Source organism: Sorex araneus, chromosome 3, assembly GCF_027595985.1.
Source record: "Sorex araneus isolate mSorAra2 chromosome 3, mSorAra2.pri, whole genome shotgun sequence".
NCBI classification, from domain to species: Eukaryota; Metazoa; Chordata; class Mammalia; order Eulipotyphla; family Soricidae; genus Sorex; species Sorex araneus.
In genome coordinates this window covers 141,037,446-141,053,622 of record NC_073304.1, presented here as the reverse complement: position 1 = coordinate 141,053,622, position 16,177 = coordinate 141,037,446, and the positions used below count along the sequence as shown (strand labels likewise).

The 16,177-nt window shown below is 44.4% G+C and overlaps 1 protein-coding gene across 1 annotated transcript in view; it reads right to left on the bottom strand.

Moving 5' to 3' along the window:
• Positions 1 to 16,177, bottom strand: part of SLC24A3 (solute carrier family 24 member 3) — a 653,927-nt gene that overhangs the window by 56,080 nt on the left and 581,670 nt on the right. Inside the window, exons 7-8 of the mRNA XM_004614409.2 lie at positions 14,982 to 15,056; positions 3,678 to 3,703 (exon numbers count right to left, since the gene is read on the bottom strand). Of these exons, the coding sequence (XP_004614466.2) occupies positions 3,678 to 3,703; positions 14,982 to 15,056 (101 nt within the window). The remainder of the gene's footprint in view (positions 1 to 3,677; positions 3,704 to 14,981; positions 15,057 to 16,177) is intronic.

Genomic DNA, 16,177 nt, shown 5'->3' with positions numbered 1-16,177 from the left:
ACATATAGCTGCTGCATTTGGAGATGTTCGTTCCATTGAGAGCAAATGGAACATCAGGGACTAGTTCGTTTTTCATGAACATTGCTTTGGTGAGATTCAGCTGCAGTCCGACCTTTCCACACTCTCAGTTGAAGTCGGCCGGCACTTGTGCCGCATGGCTAATGTTTGGTGTTATTAGAATGATGCCTTCAGCGAAGCAGAGGTGGTGTAGTTGCCGACTGTTTATCTTCACTCCCATTCCTTCCCATTCCAGTTGTTGCATGAGGTTCTCGAGGGTGGCACTGAAGAATTTTGGTGAAATGGTATCACTTTGCTGAACCCCTCTCTTTATGTCAATGATCACTTCCTTGTAGAATGGTGAGATCCTGTTGGTGAATCCGTGATACAGCTCATGGAGGATTTTGATGTACTGAGTTTGAATGCCCTGTTTTTGATGTTTTGCCCTAGGTTTTGATGACTGCTTCAGTCTCAACAGAATCAAAGGCCTTCTTTAACAACAGCCAATTACCACCTCAAATAAGATGGAGAGCCACTGTCTGCATGTTGTATACCTCCTTTTTACACCTAAGCTCAAAAACTGAGATGCAAAGAAGAAATAAAATCATGGACCTGAATCCAGTTACATCTTCTGTTGGTCCTTCACTGATGAAACACTCCAAGTTCTGATAACACTGTGGGTTCTGCAGGTCATATTGTTAAGAAGCAGACTTTTGGTGCTTTCTATTTAAAATGTGCTTTGGGGTAGATACATACTAAAAGCACTCTACGACAGATTCTCCCTCCGCCCCACTGCTAATAAAATCCCACAAATGAGGAACCTTCGATTTCAAGGAAGATTGGCTCCCCTCTAAAGCAAACAATGATTGGGCTAAAGTGGTAACTCTATCCTCAGCAAGGACAGATTCAGTTGTGACCGAAGAGTGTAAGGTGGAAAGATGTTCAATAAATGACAGAGCCTCTCTTTCTCCTTTTGGTCTTCAGTCTCAACTTGATGGCTGGAACAATAGCAGTCCGTTTGAAACCATTAGGGAATATCCAGGGAAATGTGGATATTCCCTAACACTCACATCTGGGGTACTTGTTATGGAAGAAATAAAAGTCACTATTTAAATCTGTTACCTGAGAGCAAAAACCTTCTCACTGCTGTTTCTTAGCTCAGTGGTATTTACTGCAGTCCTCTGCTTCAGGAATGGTGAAGGAATCTAAGCCACAGATGCTGGGAATGCCTGGTCCTCATGTATTTTAATTGGATAAGGTTCACTTCCTCCTAAAGAGTTCTCTAGTTTCAAAATAAACAAAACAGAAATTCCTTTCCTTTTGAGGATTTGGGGTGAACTTGTTACCTGTCTTAAATTCCCAAGGACATGCTGGAATGTACTGCCACAGGAATACAATTTGCTGCTTAAGGAAGATAGTATTGAAAGACGACTGCTTTAATTGCTCAGGTGGAGATATCTGACTTCACAGAGAGATATCAGGGAAACTAAGTCCCAGACATATCCTGTCAGCCACACAAACATATCTGATTGGCTGGGCAAGCGAGTACAATTGTAAAAATCTTAAAACTCAATGTATTTCCCACTCAAATGGGCAGTTGAAATTGCTGGAAATCCCCAAGCTGTTATTGACCAGAGGCATAGACTGTAAACTCTCAGTTTCACTCATGTGAAAAATGTTACCCTTAGCCTGACCACAGAGTCACTAACGTTAGATGATGGGCAGACAGTGTGGGGAAATTGCTCTGGGACCACTAGAGACCCCACCTCCTATTCTGCAGTTGGCTTAGCAGTTGCGCCTGTGTGTGGTTTAAGATTCCAAGTTGTGTCAAAGCATTCTTGGGAATTTGCAACTTATTTTTCCCTGGTCTTCCCATCCTCTTGTAATTCAATGTATAGGTGCTTTGGTTCTCTGGAGGGGTGTGATGACTTCAGAATCTTAAGCAGAAGACTCTAAGTTGTACCTTAGGTAGGTCACCCAACATAGGCTGTTCAGCCTTAGAAAGGCAAAGCAGATAGACTCTCCTTGACTTGCTCCACTTTACACACATACACATACACTCACACACACACCAAAAACCAAAAAAACCCCAAAAAACCTGTCTTCTGCGATCAACTGTGATTCCTTTGTCCTGGGGGTAGTGGCATAACCAAATATCATCAGCACTGAACAACATGTGGTGTTCGGGAAGGACCAAGTCCCAGTGGGGTCCAAGTCCCAGTGGATCCCCAAAGGAGGTTATCTATGACCTTTAACCTTTAGCACTCCTGGGCATTCCTGCCTGTTTATTTAAAGATCTCCTTGCTTTTCATCTGCTGTTGTAGATACATTCTCTCCTAAAGCAAATTATTCTAGCTGCAGTCTTCTCTCCCCTCTTACAAAGTCTTGGTGAAAATACCTTAATACCTTGAAAAAGATCCCAAGTTTTACCTCAATGTGGTAAGGTCTGTCACCCCAATTTCTAAGAGCACAGATATCCTAAGACATAGGTAAGTCTTGCCAACAAAGGATCAACATGCATTTTACTAAAAGAGAAAAGTGATGACTTCTCTCCTTTTTCTAGTTCCTTAGCTTTAAATAACACAAAAGTTATCTATGTCTGTGCCACATTCATGTAATCCTAAAATGCTCATTCACACATCAATAGATCAGCTATTTGAGAAAAACGTATCATGAATGTACAAATCGCCCAATTTATAGATGTTTCTTACACAACTGACTTGCTTAGAACCCATTTTAAAATGGGGATTTGGACAGTAGCTCTAAATGTAAACATGTTCCTTCCCTTGTATTTCAACTGGCAAAATGTTTTATCTATCAAACAACTTCCTTTCAACTAAAAAGAAATTCAATTGAATTTTTCAGAACCCTAAGATCTTCTCAAATGTCAGGCAGGCAGGGTGTTAAAGGTCACTGAAATGTTTTGATATCTGATTCCTAAGATATACATATAATTTTGGTTGGAGCAATAGCACAGCGGTTAGGGAGTTTGCCTTGCATGCGGCCAACCTGGGTTCGGTTCCTCCGTCCCTCTCGAAAAGCCCGGCAAGCTACCAAGAATATCCCGACCACACGGCAGAGCCTGGCAAGCTCTCTGTGGCATATTCAATATGCCAAAAACAGTAACAACAAGTCTCACAATGGAGTCTGGTGCCCACTCGAGCAAATCAATGAACAACGGGACAACAATGCTACAGTGCTACATATAATTTGGAATTTGGGGTGGAACTTGGACAGATCAGAAAAGATTAATTGAGTGTTTATTAACTTCACCATGCCTGGAAATGCTCAGAGCTTATACCTAGCTCTAGGATTGCACCTGGTAAGACTCAAGGGACCATATGTGAACTGGCGAACCAAATCTGGGTTTGCTGCATGCAAGGCAAGCGCGACTACTTGCTATACTATCTGGCCCTCAAGTCTTAACTAGGGTATCATAATGGTCTAGTTACAAAAAAGCACAGCAAAGCCATGACACCTTATTTGAATAATAGATAATAAAATATGTGGGGGTTCAAGGACAACCCCAGGGAAAGCAAACCTAATTTCTTGGTTCAGGTGGGCAAAGGATTCCCAAACTGTTTCAAAATTTCCCTTTCTTTCCTGTACTCCAAATAATCTTTGCTGCACTTGGCTTATAGCATAACAAGAGGAAATACGAAGGGAGAAAAGTTACTTACCAGGAAACTTTTTCATCGTAAATAAACTGTGGGGAAAAAATGAAAGTGACAGATTAGACAGACACACATTCAAGCATGCAAACCTGCACACATTAAATTCACATGCATGTATCATGGGGGTAGTGGGAAATGGCCTGGGGGCCCTGCCAGCCAACCCCTCTGTGCAGGGTCAGTTTGGGGCTATGTTTGTAGGACAAAGTTGCAGTGACACACAGGGGATGAATGTCATGGAGAGGAGAAGCATTAGGTCCTCCCACCCCTTTCCGACATTTCTGTGGGAACAGGGACACATGAAGATTCACTGGGGAATTTAGGTCTGAAAGGTGCTGCAGGAACTTGGTGGTGCTTCCAAATAGGAGTGACATGTGGGTTCCATGTCAAACACTTTCAAAGTTAAAAAAATTATTTATCATTATCCCTTTCACAGAAGTCTCCTCAGTGGTGCTTAGGCCCCCTTTAGCCCCCTCCCAGCCAATACTAGTAATTCTGAGCCTGGCTGTGTGAATTCGGTAGTTTGATATTTGGGTCTAGCAGTGCTATGTTGCTTGCTCCTCAGTGCAGTGCTCAGAGGCCACCAGAGCCACTATTGGCAGTGCTTTGGAGGCCATGCAGTGCTGAAGGTAAAGCCTCCACTATGGCAGGCATGTACCCCTTTGAGTTATCTCCTAGACCCCATTACTATCACACTTTTTCTGCTTGATGTTCTCAACTGAACTTTCAGCTGACTGTTTTGTTTCCTTAAAAGAATTTATCTTCAAAGAAAATACTACATTATAATAAGAAATGGAAAATTAACTGTCCTTGCCATCATGTGTATCAGGTAAAAACTAAGTGCACTAACAACAGTGATTGAAAATCCTCCTTGGACACTGTAGTCTGCACTCCACATTCTTGGTCTAGATGATACGCAAGTGTCAGTGGTAAAACAACTGTCACAACAGAATACTGAGGAATGATGGTGCCATGCAGCTCACTGCAACTTGGATGGAACCTAGAGAATATCATGTCAGATGGGTAAGTGTGAAGGAGGTCAACTACCAGATGATCTTACTTAGCTGTGGCACACAGAATAACAATGCAAGGTGGCTAAAGTGGGCACATCCTTGGACACAGATTATAGAAATGAAAAGACCAGGGAAGGATAGAAATGAAGGAGGGGAATAAGTAGAGACAGGAGGTAACAGGGGCAGGGACCAGGGGCTTTAGACATATCAGAGATGGTGTATGCGTATGCATCTAAACCACAGAACCATCAATACTGTAAGCATGAGTCACAAACCAGTGACTAAACTGAAAAAACGCCTGTCAAGGAAGCAGGTTAGAGGGTGGGAGGGAAGTTGGCACTGGTGGTGGGATTGGTGCTGGAACACTACGAATGAAATACCATTACAAACTAATTAGTAAATCATGATACTTTATGATTAGTAAAACATACTACATATTATTTAAGTCATATAACATTTTGTTTAAAAAATAGAGAAATTTAGTGCTACATTTCCATACATACGTACATACATATATATGTTCATGTACCATATACCTTGTTCATATACCACCCAAAATCACTTCCTGATTTTGTGTATTAAACACTGGTATAATCCTGGACTTTGATTTACACTGAGAACAAGAGTTGTGGAGAAATTTTCCCAGAAAGTATCAATTTGCTACAAAATTGGTTCAATAACTCAGGCCTAATTCTTGGTTTCTTCTTCTTTCAATGGCATACTGACTTGCCTGGATGGCATATGGTTGAAATCAATTGGTGCAGCTATACATTTTATTTACTTTAATGAATCACCATGAGATAAAGTTACAGACTTACAAACTTTCCAGCTTACGTTTCAGCCACACAATGTTTGAGTACTCATCCCTCCACCAGTGCCCATTCTCCACCACCAATGTTCCCAGTATCCCTCCCTCCACTTCCACCCCTTCCCACCCCCTGCCTCTGTGGCAGACACATTCTATATATTTTTTTAACCAGGAAGCTGAGTTCTTAGGTTTTCTCTACATACTCATGAGCTATGGCTTTCTGACAATCACCTAGGAGTGGTTTTTCTTTCAGGGTACCGTGCCTCTGCGCACTCTAGAGCAGAACCATATAGGAATATCTGGACTTAAAATCAGTAACGGTGTGAAGAAGCTGAGCAAACCATGTGAGCATCGCTGCTCACCCCAGCAATTGTCACTGTCAGTTGTGAAAAATGCACAGAAAATCTCAAAGATATGCAGAGCACACCTCAGAAAACCCTTAAAAGGTTTCAACTATCTTGAAGGATAAAGAGAAAGGATCCACACATTTCAACAACTCATTCTTCCTACAAGACATTAGATAAGACATGAGTTTAATTACTTTGGGGACACATGGTGCTCAGATTCAGTTGGTTGACATTTGAATGAAAATTTCAAACTAGGGTCAGAAAGATAGTACAGGGGTTAAGGTGCTTGCCTTGCATGTGGCCAACCCCAATTCTATTCCTGGCATTGCATATGGTTCATTGAGAGCCACCAGAAGTAAGGAGCCCCGAGCACAGCCAGGTGCAGCCTGAAACAATACCACCCCCACAAAGAAGCCAAGCTATAATGGGAAAAGAATGGAGAAATGAAAGGCTACAATCTCAGGATCTCGATTGGATCATGTAGAACCCACTTCTCAGAAGGCATGCACAGCTGCTTTCATATAATCACTACTTGAAAAGAATGTTGTCAAGAAATCATGGACTGAACAAATTATTTAAGCTGGAAAACATTTTCTATTAATTTAAGTTAATTCAATATCAGTCCTGGGCATCTGGCTGGAACAATCAATTCATGGGCACTTAAGAGAGCTAGAGATGCTGGGGAAGAGTTTATTAGAATGCCAATTTAATTTTCATCTATCAGGGAAGGAAGGCAATACTCTATAATGATAAAACAGCCTACTTGGAAACCCTACCACATGCGCTCTGGATGTGTGGGGGCTCAGGTTAATATGTCATTTCACATTATGCAATAATCACGTCAAAGAAAACATCCGAAAGAGCTTATTGTACAAGGTATCTCAAACTGAGATCAGAATTTAGAGGGAGCATGATCAGAGAAAACTGTAAATCCTGAGTGAGACTGGATAAGACACATTCAGGAGAGAAACTCTTCAGCCTGAGTGGCTGGGTTGGAGGGAGGTGAGCATCTCCAGAGGAGGAGATACGGTTCCAGGAGCCAGACTAAGAAAGGAGATAGGCAGATAAACTCAAAATGGCAGAGATCCTCAACCTCCAAACAACAAATGCAGTGATGCCTAAAGCCTATCACAGTAAACTGGGCAATCTCAGTGGCCCTGTCACTAATGAGAAAACAGTTTATTTAGTTTTACCCTGACTTCTAAGAGAAATGGGTTTTTAAAAAAATGAGACGGCCCATACAAGAATAAAACAGTGGATGGTAAGATCTATAAACAAGGGGTTAGACCAATATAATTGAAAGCAGGCTTGATTAGCGTGGAGAAAAGAGCCAGAGGGCAATTTAGAAAATGCTTTTAGCATCTGGTAGTATTTGGAGGAGCCATCGAGCTGATGGCTACCTGTTCAGAAGACCGAAAATATGGAAGTTGGTACTGTATAGGAAGTGTTCCTTCGGCAGAGTACATTACTGTGCCATCCTAATGGAGTGTTGAAATTGCCTGTGTTAAGAGTTCTTCAAATGACAATAATGGTGCACACTCACTTGATGTGGTTGGTGGTTTGGGGGGACGGGGAGGAAGGGAGAGAAAGAGGTGAACAGTCAGGCAGAAGAGATTTGTTACTATTCCTTAAAGATTGTGTTTTATTTTTTATAAAACACGTTGCCACATATTACTTCATTCTCCATGGTTTAAAGGAGACAAAACAACTTTCCCCACCTCTGAGAGCAGTAAAAGAAAAACATCCATGTCTCATCACCATCAAGGATAAGAACCCGTAGTTCCTCACGACCACCACTAGGTGGTGCTCATGCCCCAGCCCTCTGTCCAGGTAGGCTCTGCCAAGGCTGAGGAACTAGTCCAAGTCCGTTTTGCAGCTCCATTTCGTTCCTGGAAGGAGGGCATATACCTCAAGTCGGATTAGCACTGGAAGGAGTCTTCAGCCAACACCCTGCAGTCTCGGGACACGCCTTTCCCACTCCCATCCAGGAAGAGTTGCAGTCAAGGGACTGCTCTTGTGGCTTCCAGAAACAGGGCACCCTTCCCCGCCGCTGGCTTTGGGGAAACAGCCGAGAGTGTGCCTTTCCCCTCCTGTGCTCCCTCCGTTGTGCCTGGGCAGACTCTGCAGCCGGCCCCAGCAACACGGGGTTGCTTCTACGATTCTGGGTCCTCCACTGCCGGTAGGGGTATTCTTGGACCCAAACATGGCTCATTTCAGCAACCTCCGGTCTGACCTCCAGCTCTGAGTGTTCTGCAGCTGAGCGAAATGTGAGCACCCAGGAGAGGACTTGAAAAGATGCTCTTTTCTCTAGGCCCCGGAGGAATGATCAGGTACCATGGAAACGGAAGCTTCCGCATGGAGGTCCGCGCTGCAACTCCCCTGAATTAGGCTGACGGCAGGCAGGTGAACCCCAATTCCCAGATGGTGTGCCCTGGAGACAGGAGAGCAGGGGGAGGAGGCGGCCCACTCAGGGTGTGGCGGGAGCCCAGAGGCCAAGCCCTCCTCCCCTGAGCTCCAGGCGGGGGGCCCACATGGCACCACGGCCAATCCCGGGTTTGCTGTACTTCAAAGAGTAACCCGGGCGCAGGGGTGTGGCACTGCTGAAGCTAAGATTTCATGGCTCACTTGTAATCTCTGGCATCAGAATTCTAAGCAGCAAAGAAAGAGAAAATTACACCATCCTTCTCTTCCAAGAGACAGGACCTCACACATCTCTCTGTCGCGGAAGCGGCCGTCGCGCCCCCTCTCCGCACAACCCCCGCCAGAACTTTCACTCTGCTGTGTGAGACCTTCTCAAAGCCGCCCAGAGAGAGCCAAAGCCCTGAGGACTGGGGTGCAGATGGCTTTGCTGGGTCAGAGTGATTCCAGCTAGGCACAGGGACTGGTTAGAAGACGTGGGAAAGCTGCTGCTCTGCCCTAGGGTTGCTTCACACTCTACAGCTTCACGGGAGTCCAGCACCAGCGTCTCGAGACGCTGATTTGGTCATGATGGAAGTTGCAGGAGGGCGGGGGATTGAGATGACCTGGAAGCAGTCTTGGCCAGAGGCGGCATTCTACCAATCTGTGGAGCAGGCAGAGACTGGGGTAGAGGAAATGATCGTCACTAAATTGAAACCTAGTGCAAAACCTACCACAAAGTTGACAAGCTGTTTGCCCTCAAAGGAGGGGTTCCCACCTGTTGCTGGGCTTCTCTCCTGTTTTAGGAGCAAACACAAGACTGACCCAGCCTTCAATTAACCCCATGCCACTTGGAGCAGGGCACTCCCTCCTCGCAAGGTCAGGTGCTACAAAACAGAGGAATCTTTGTCCAACAAGAATGCTAGAACTAAGCACAGAGCCAAGAGTAGCATCTGAGCAGCTGAGAGTGTTCCCCCTGCAAAAAGAAATTCTTTAACATTCATCCCACAAATCTTCTAGTTACCAAAGTTATTCCTACTTCGCAGGAAGGAGAACTGAGATGTTTGGGGTGCGGGTGTTCGTGACTTAAGAGCTTCAGTGCTGTCGAGCTGGAGGAAGGGTCAGCTGTAGGTGAGCGCGAAGAAGAGGCCCAAGTTTAGGTTGCATGGGTGCATGACCACCGGGCAGGGCGTGTGATCACCTATCCAGCATCAGTTTGTCTTTCCCTGTCTCTCATCCCTTAACCTTGGCTTCACTTCTCTTTGATACTGTCATACTAAATTCGGGGGGTTGCACAGTTAGTTGCTGTGCATCAGATACTGGCCTGACATATCCTTGTGTAAAAGGAGTGACAAAGCAGCACTTCTGGGGTTGCCTTGGCCATGTGGGCAGTTGCCAGGGATCAGGCAGAGGCCTTGCACCTTCAAGGCTGGTGCTCAGCACTGAATCACATCCCTGGCCCTGGAGGTGTCTTTTCTTTAAGGCCAACATAGAAAGACCATCTCTGTATCATTTAAGAACATGTGTCATAAGGAAATAATTGCAGAAAAGGGGAGGCTGAGGCCATTCCCTTCTGTTTGAAAATGAGAATGTGACACAAGGGAGCAGACACACCTCCCCACTGGGACTGTGGGTGGGTGAGGGGAAATTCACCATAATTTCCAACAATGTGAGAGACAGATTTTATTGGAGGGAAAAATATAAATTCTTCCCTGGGGTGGTGAAGTGTGCCACTGGTCCGGTAAATACTCATGAGTTGCAATTCCCTAACCTGGGACAAATTCCCAAACATCAAGAACCATTGAAAGCCTCTTCTATTTGTAAAATGGGAGCCAGAATTGCCAGCTTTTAGGGTAATAGAAAACTTTATAGACAAACCCAACCCTATGTAGTCTAGTGTTAAGTACCAGGTATTTTCTTGCTAAAATTCATGAACTTGGGAGAATATATTTTCTATAGCAGAACTTCCCTGAAAGTTTACTATCCCAAATGGCAGGAACCAGCAACATGTGACGACATACAATGAAATTAAGTAAAATCCAGTTCCTTGTTGTATTTCGAGAGCCCCAAAGGCATTTATGCCAAGGGGCTGCCATACTGGACAGAGCAGACTGAAGGCGGGGTCCATCACCACAGACGTTCTGTTGGACAGCACTGCTCAATGGCTGGATCTGCCAACTTGTCTTTTTGTTCCATGAGATCCACATTGCAATGAGTCCTCTAGAAGGGAGGGAAGCATTACCTTGGATGATCCCCATGGCCATGACACCACAAAGGCCCTCAAACAGGTGTCATGGGCCCCGTTGGCCCTTGTGGGCTAGTCCAAGCCCCCTAGAATCTGTTTTCCTTTTCTTGATGCTCACAACACTGCTTCTCAAAGCAGAGATGAAGGGTAAAAATAAAGCTTTCCTTCTAGGGCAGCAGTTAGACTGATGGTGGAGTAACTCATTTGCATTTATGTAAATTACATGATTATGTAAATTATAGCAACATTTCAATAAGAGACCAGTAGGCCTACAACATGGAATATGTAGAAAGGGCAGGACTCGGAGGTAGAAGCTCTCAATGGTCCAAAGTTGTTGGGAGAGAGAGAAGCAGGAATGGGTCTGTAGCAATTTGTTGACTATTGATAAAGTAGATGCACAGGAGGTTGTGCTCCAAAGAATATCCCCAGGCCTTTGAAGGTGACACTTTTACAGAGAGACCAAAGTCCTAGAGCATGACTACTTGGCCACATCCAGCCCCCCTGGGTCCAAAGACTTCACTGTAGAGAATGTCACCAGGGTTATGGGGGCACTTCATGGGGATGGAGGGATGTGGGGAGAAGGGTTCTGAGAGATAGGTATACTGTCTATTTTAAAAATTATAATGCCTTCGCTGTCACTGTCACTGTTATCCCATTGCTCATCGATTTGTTGAGAGCAGGCACCAGTAATGTCTCTCATTGTGAGACTTATTGTTACTGTGTTTGGTATATCCAACATGCCATGGATAGCTTGTCAGGCTCTGCCGTGTGGGCGCAATACTCTTGGTAGCTTGCCAGGCTCTCTGAGAGGGGCTGAGGAATTGAACACAGGTTGGCCACGTGAAAGGCGAACACTCTACCGCTATGCTATCACTCCAGCTTCAATAATTATTAATCTTAATTTCTTCTGCTTCTCTCAACAACTACAAAATGAGAAAACCTCACAAAGCAAAGTTCAGGTGAAATTCAAATTTCAAGGCAAGTCAAGTCCCCTTCTCTTAGTTCACTATTTCATGACTGGTTTTAGAATACAGCCGCTGCTTTTTGAGCTCAATTCTGTCCATCTTCATCAGAGTCCACTTCAACTGTTTCTGAATCCAGTAACAGCGATTCTATCAGTGATTCCCTCTTCCAGTAGCAGCACTGGAGAAATATTTGGATCTGGGTCCCATGGATTGTCCTGAGGACTCTCTATGAGGCCTGAAAGGCCACACGTATGGGCCATCTATAGGAGATGCATCTGGTTCCTTTTAGTTCAGTTTGCTCTCTGGGTGGATGAGTTTATTTCTTTGCAGGTTGGAGTGTAGGGAATTGGGCCATCCCAATGTTGCTTGGACTTAAAATCCTGGTTTTCTGCTCAGGGGTCACTCCTGATGGTGCTTGGGAACCATGTGTAGTGTTGGGGATCAAACTGGGGTGCCCGTAATTATCTTTCAGCCTCATGAACAAACTTTTCACTCCTTTGAGTCCCACTCCTGGTGTCCTGTAGTTTTGTTTCTTGAAGATTTCAGAACCATAAAAACAAGGCAAAGATTAAAAAATCCTCTTTAGTTAAATTATTTGAAAGATTGATAAGAGGGAGGACTTTCTGTTACAGGAATTTTCAGTGCCCACAGTAGGTTCCACAGAGAAGTTTCATATTACATAAGGATGACCAGCAGGGAACTGGTTCTTCTCATAGCAGTGGCAGAAACATAGAAAGAGGAGAACAGGAACACAAAAAATACTATGTGTTTGCCTGGGACCGGATATATGGGATATACTCAGGACAGCAAGAAATCACTGAGAAAACAACTCTGTGAGACAACTCTGTGAGACAATCTTACCTAGTTCTGTCTTGCTTTGCTTTGTTTTGTTTCAGGGCCACGCCTGGTGGTGTTCGGGATTCCCCTGGCTCTGTGCAGGGATCACTCCGAGGTGCTCAGCACTATGTAGCATGCTGGTGACTGAGCCCACGGTGGCTGTGTGCAAGGTAAGAGTCCTACCCACTGTACTATCATTCGGCCAATCTTGATATTATTTAAAAGTGAAATAGGTTTTAATTAGAAAAGAAGAAGGAGGAGGGGGAGAGAGGAGGGAGGAGGGAGAGAGAAAGGGTGGGGCCGAAATCATCATCCCAGGGGTAGGGCATTTGCCTTCCTATGGCTGACCCGTGTTTGATCTCCAACACCCAACATGGTTATGGAGCTCACTCTGAGTAATCCAGAGAGCAGTGTCAGGAGTAAGCCCTGAGCACTGCTGGGTGTGCAAAAAACAAAAACAAAAAAACAGGGGAGAGAAATATTATATTGAGGAGAGAATATGGGCTTCCTCAGAGGAAGGAGAGCTGAGAAACCTCAAAAACTTAAAAAAAATAAGGAATCACACATCTCAGGTTGAAATTCAGATGACCTCAGAATAGTGATGCTTGTCGCTTGCCTTTGCAAAGCTGGTTTTATGGGGTTTTCCTAAACTTCCTTGCTTGGGTACTTTATGCAGCAAAAGCCTGTTGCCAAAGTATTGTCATAGGAGAAGATCTCTGAATTTTTGCTGGTCTTCTGAGTTTCTTATCACAGGCTTTTGTTTCTCTTGAAGCTTCTCCTCCTTTCCTGAAGAAAACTTCCTTTCCTAAGTGCTATGGGCAAGAGTTTAGACTGATGCTAGTTTGAAGATTCATGGGAAAAATGACACTGAGGACAAAGAGCGGCAAGAAATCTAGACAGCCAAATTGCAGCACCGTTTTCCCTCCAGCATTTCCAAATGCACTCTAGAAAAAAGGTTTTTTCATGCAAGAGATGACTGCTGGGAGGAATGGCAACCCCATATTTGAAGTTCAGTTTCTTAAGAGTGGTGTTACAGGTACAAAGGCTGAGGGAACCAAGTGCATTGGGATGCTGCAGCAGAACCTGGGAAATTTCCCTTGCCCCAGTGGACAAGTGATCAATGACCAGTGAAACAAGTCCTAGCCTCAAGAATCCAAATTTCATCCTTTCCATTATTTCTTTAATACTTGAGAGTCTTAATTTTTCTCAAAGTTGCCAAGGTCTAGTCTTATCTCCTGTAAATACACAGCTCACACCTACTGGCAAAACAAGTAAACACCCCTCTTCTATTTGTGCCTTGCTACTGCAGATTTAAGAACTTATCTAGATCCTTGTGGAGAACATGCTATCAAACATCCCTCTGAGATTATTTTATATAGGTTTATACTGAAATATTCTATAAGTAAGTGCTTTGTACAAGAAGTGAGCAGATCCTATATGGGATTTGTTTTGGTTTTGTTGGTAAGAAAATTAGGGGCCAGAGAAATCAATTTATGGAAAGCTGTTAGAGCTAGTAAGAGGGTGGAGGTGGAGGGTTCAGGAGTCAGATCTTCCAACTTCCATTTTTGAGTTCTTTACCTGGGTTCAATTCCTCCATCCCTCTCGGAGAGCCCAGCAAGCTACCAGGAGTTTTCTGCTCGCACAGCAGATGTGGCAAGCTACCCATGGCATATCTGATATGCCAAAAACAATAACAAGAAGTCTCACAATGGAGACATTATTGGTGCCCGCTCGAGCAAATCGATGAACAATGGGACGACAGTGCTACAGTGCAGTGCTACAGTTTGCCATCTTCCTTCACCCAGAAGATTCAGTTTGCCAAGTTAATGCAGATGGGTTTGTTCCCACAGGTGACATGGAAGCAATTAAACAAGGAAATGGCATTTTCAGTGGTTCATTGTAAAGATGCTGCTTGAATTGATGGGATGGGGAGGGTAGCAGGTGGCAACAATGCTATTGGGTTACAACACAGATATATAGCTGTTCTATATCAGTTTAAAACACTTAGAAAGCTTTAACTGAAGTGGACTTTGGAGGAACATATTTGGTATATTTAAATGAGATGAAAATCCACAGAGTAAGCCAAGTGGGTGTGTGGTAGTTATGGGGAGAGGTATTTTACTATCATTCACAAAATTGAGTGACTAGAATAGAAGAGTGGCTGAATTCCAAAAAAGGTGTTTTGTGGTCTTGGGGAAATCACCCCAAGCTTAGAGATGTTGAGTTTGGTACATGCAAATGTCTGAGTGTTGACACAACCCTGGACTGTTGGGAGGTTCCATTGCTGACAGTATAACGTGGAGGCAACATCAGTAAAAGGCAGAGTGTTTCCTGGGAGAGCATACAGAGAAAGGAAGGGACACAGACACAGAGGGGAAGGAGGTTACAAAAGAGCCAAGGAGGAAGTGAGCTGGAATGATGGGGGTGGGTTAGGGAGGGAGGAGCAGTCACAGAAATGCTATGCAGGACCCTCATGAAATGAGATAAGAGCCAGAACAACTGCTGAATACCAACTAGGACACTGGGGTTTGAGATGATCAAAGTAGCCAGAGGAAAGAAAAGCTGCTTTCACTCAAAGATAACCACTTGCCCAGAATCCTCAAATATATGTCGTACAGAAGAGCAATGACTAGCCTCAAGTGAAGGACGATTTGGGAGTTCAGTGGTAAGGGATCAGGCCAGGCACCCAACATACACTTACCACAATGAGCGCTACCACAGACAGTGTGTAGTAAATGGAGTCTCTCAGCAGACACCAGGAGGAAAGAGCCACAACCTACAGGAAAAGGGAAGAAGACGGTAAGAAACAGGGTATTACACTGTGAAAATGAGAAAGGGAGGCTCCTGGAGCTTTGAAGTCAATAATAAACCAGAAACACAATCCTGAGTCTATCTTCTGAGGTGGATCCAGTGAACGCTGCCATTTAGTCAGTCTCTGCTGCCCCTGCCCACTCCCCCTGCTTTATTCAGACACTGTGGTTTACAAAGTGGTTTGTTATGATTTGCTATAGGCACTCAATATTTCAACACCAATCCCACCACCACTGTCACCTCCCTGTCACCTTCCCTCCACCACTGTCTCTACATTCCCAACCACCCCTCGAGCCTCAAGGAGGCTGGGAGTCTTTAGGTGTAGGAATCTGGATCTCCTGAAAAGCAGACACTGGATGGAATTAAGCCTTCACAATCTTATGTGGTAGAGAGACCACCAGAGAAAATGACTGAGAGTCTGAGGTGGCTTTGAGGGGTCTGACCCCAAGAAGGAAGAACTGGTGGATGTGTCTTCAGTTGCAGGCAGTCTCAAGAATGTTCAATAAAGCTGAGGTGCCAGCCACGCACTCAAAGAGTCTCAAGTCTCCCTGCAATATGCTGTTTTGGGACCTAATGCCAAGAGAACGAGAAGAGTCCATATTCCTGCTGTGGTGGTGAGGCACATAGGTACTGTGGTAAAATTGGAGGCAAAGTTATTAACCCTTGGTTCAATACTTTAAAGTCCTTTGAAGTGGATGAATTTAGTAAAAAGGGCTCATTGGCAATAAGTGAAAACAAGATTTTTGTGGTGACCATATATAAATGTTGATGAAATGATGTATGCCAGAAACCTATGTAATCATACAAATCATATAATAAAATCAGATCAACTGTTCAAATCAAATCAGCTATTAAAAACAGCAACAATCCCCTCTCTTCCCCTGGCAGAAAAGATCAAGACGTTTCTTTCTGAGGGCTGCTCCCTAGGTCGCCTCTGTCTGGCAGAGCAGGATCATGCTGTCAGACAAGGGGTGAGGAGAGACCAAGTGTGAGGTCAGGGCAAGCTTCTGGGCTGTCACTCGGAACTTGCTCCTGCCTTCCTAGGACGTCAACTGTCCCAGTGTCACAGCGCATGTATGGCTGCCT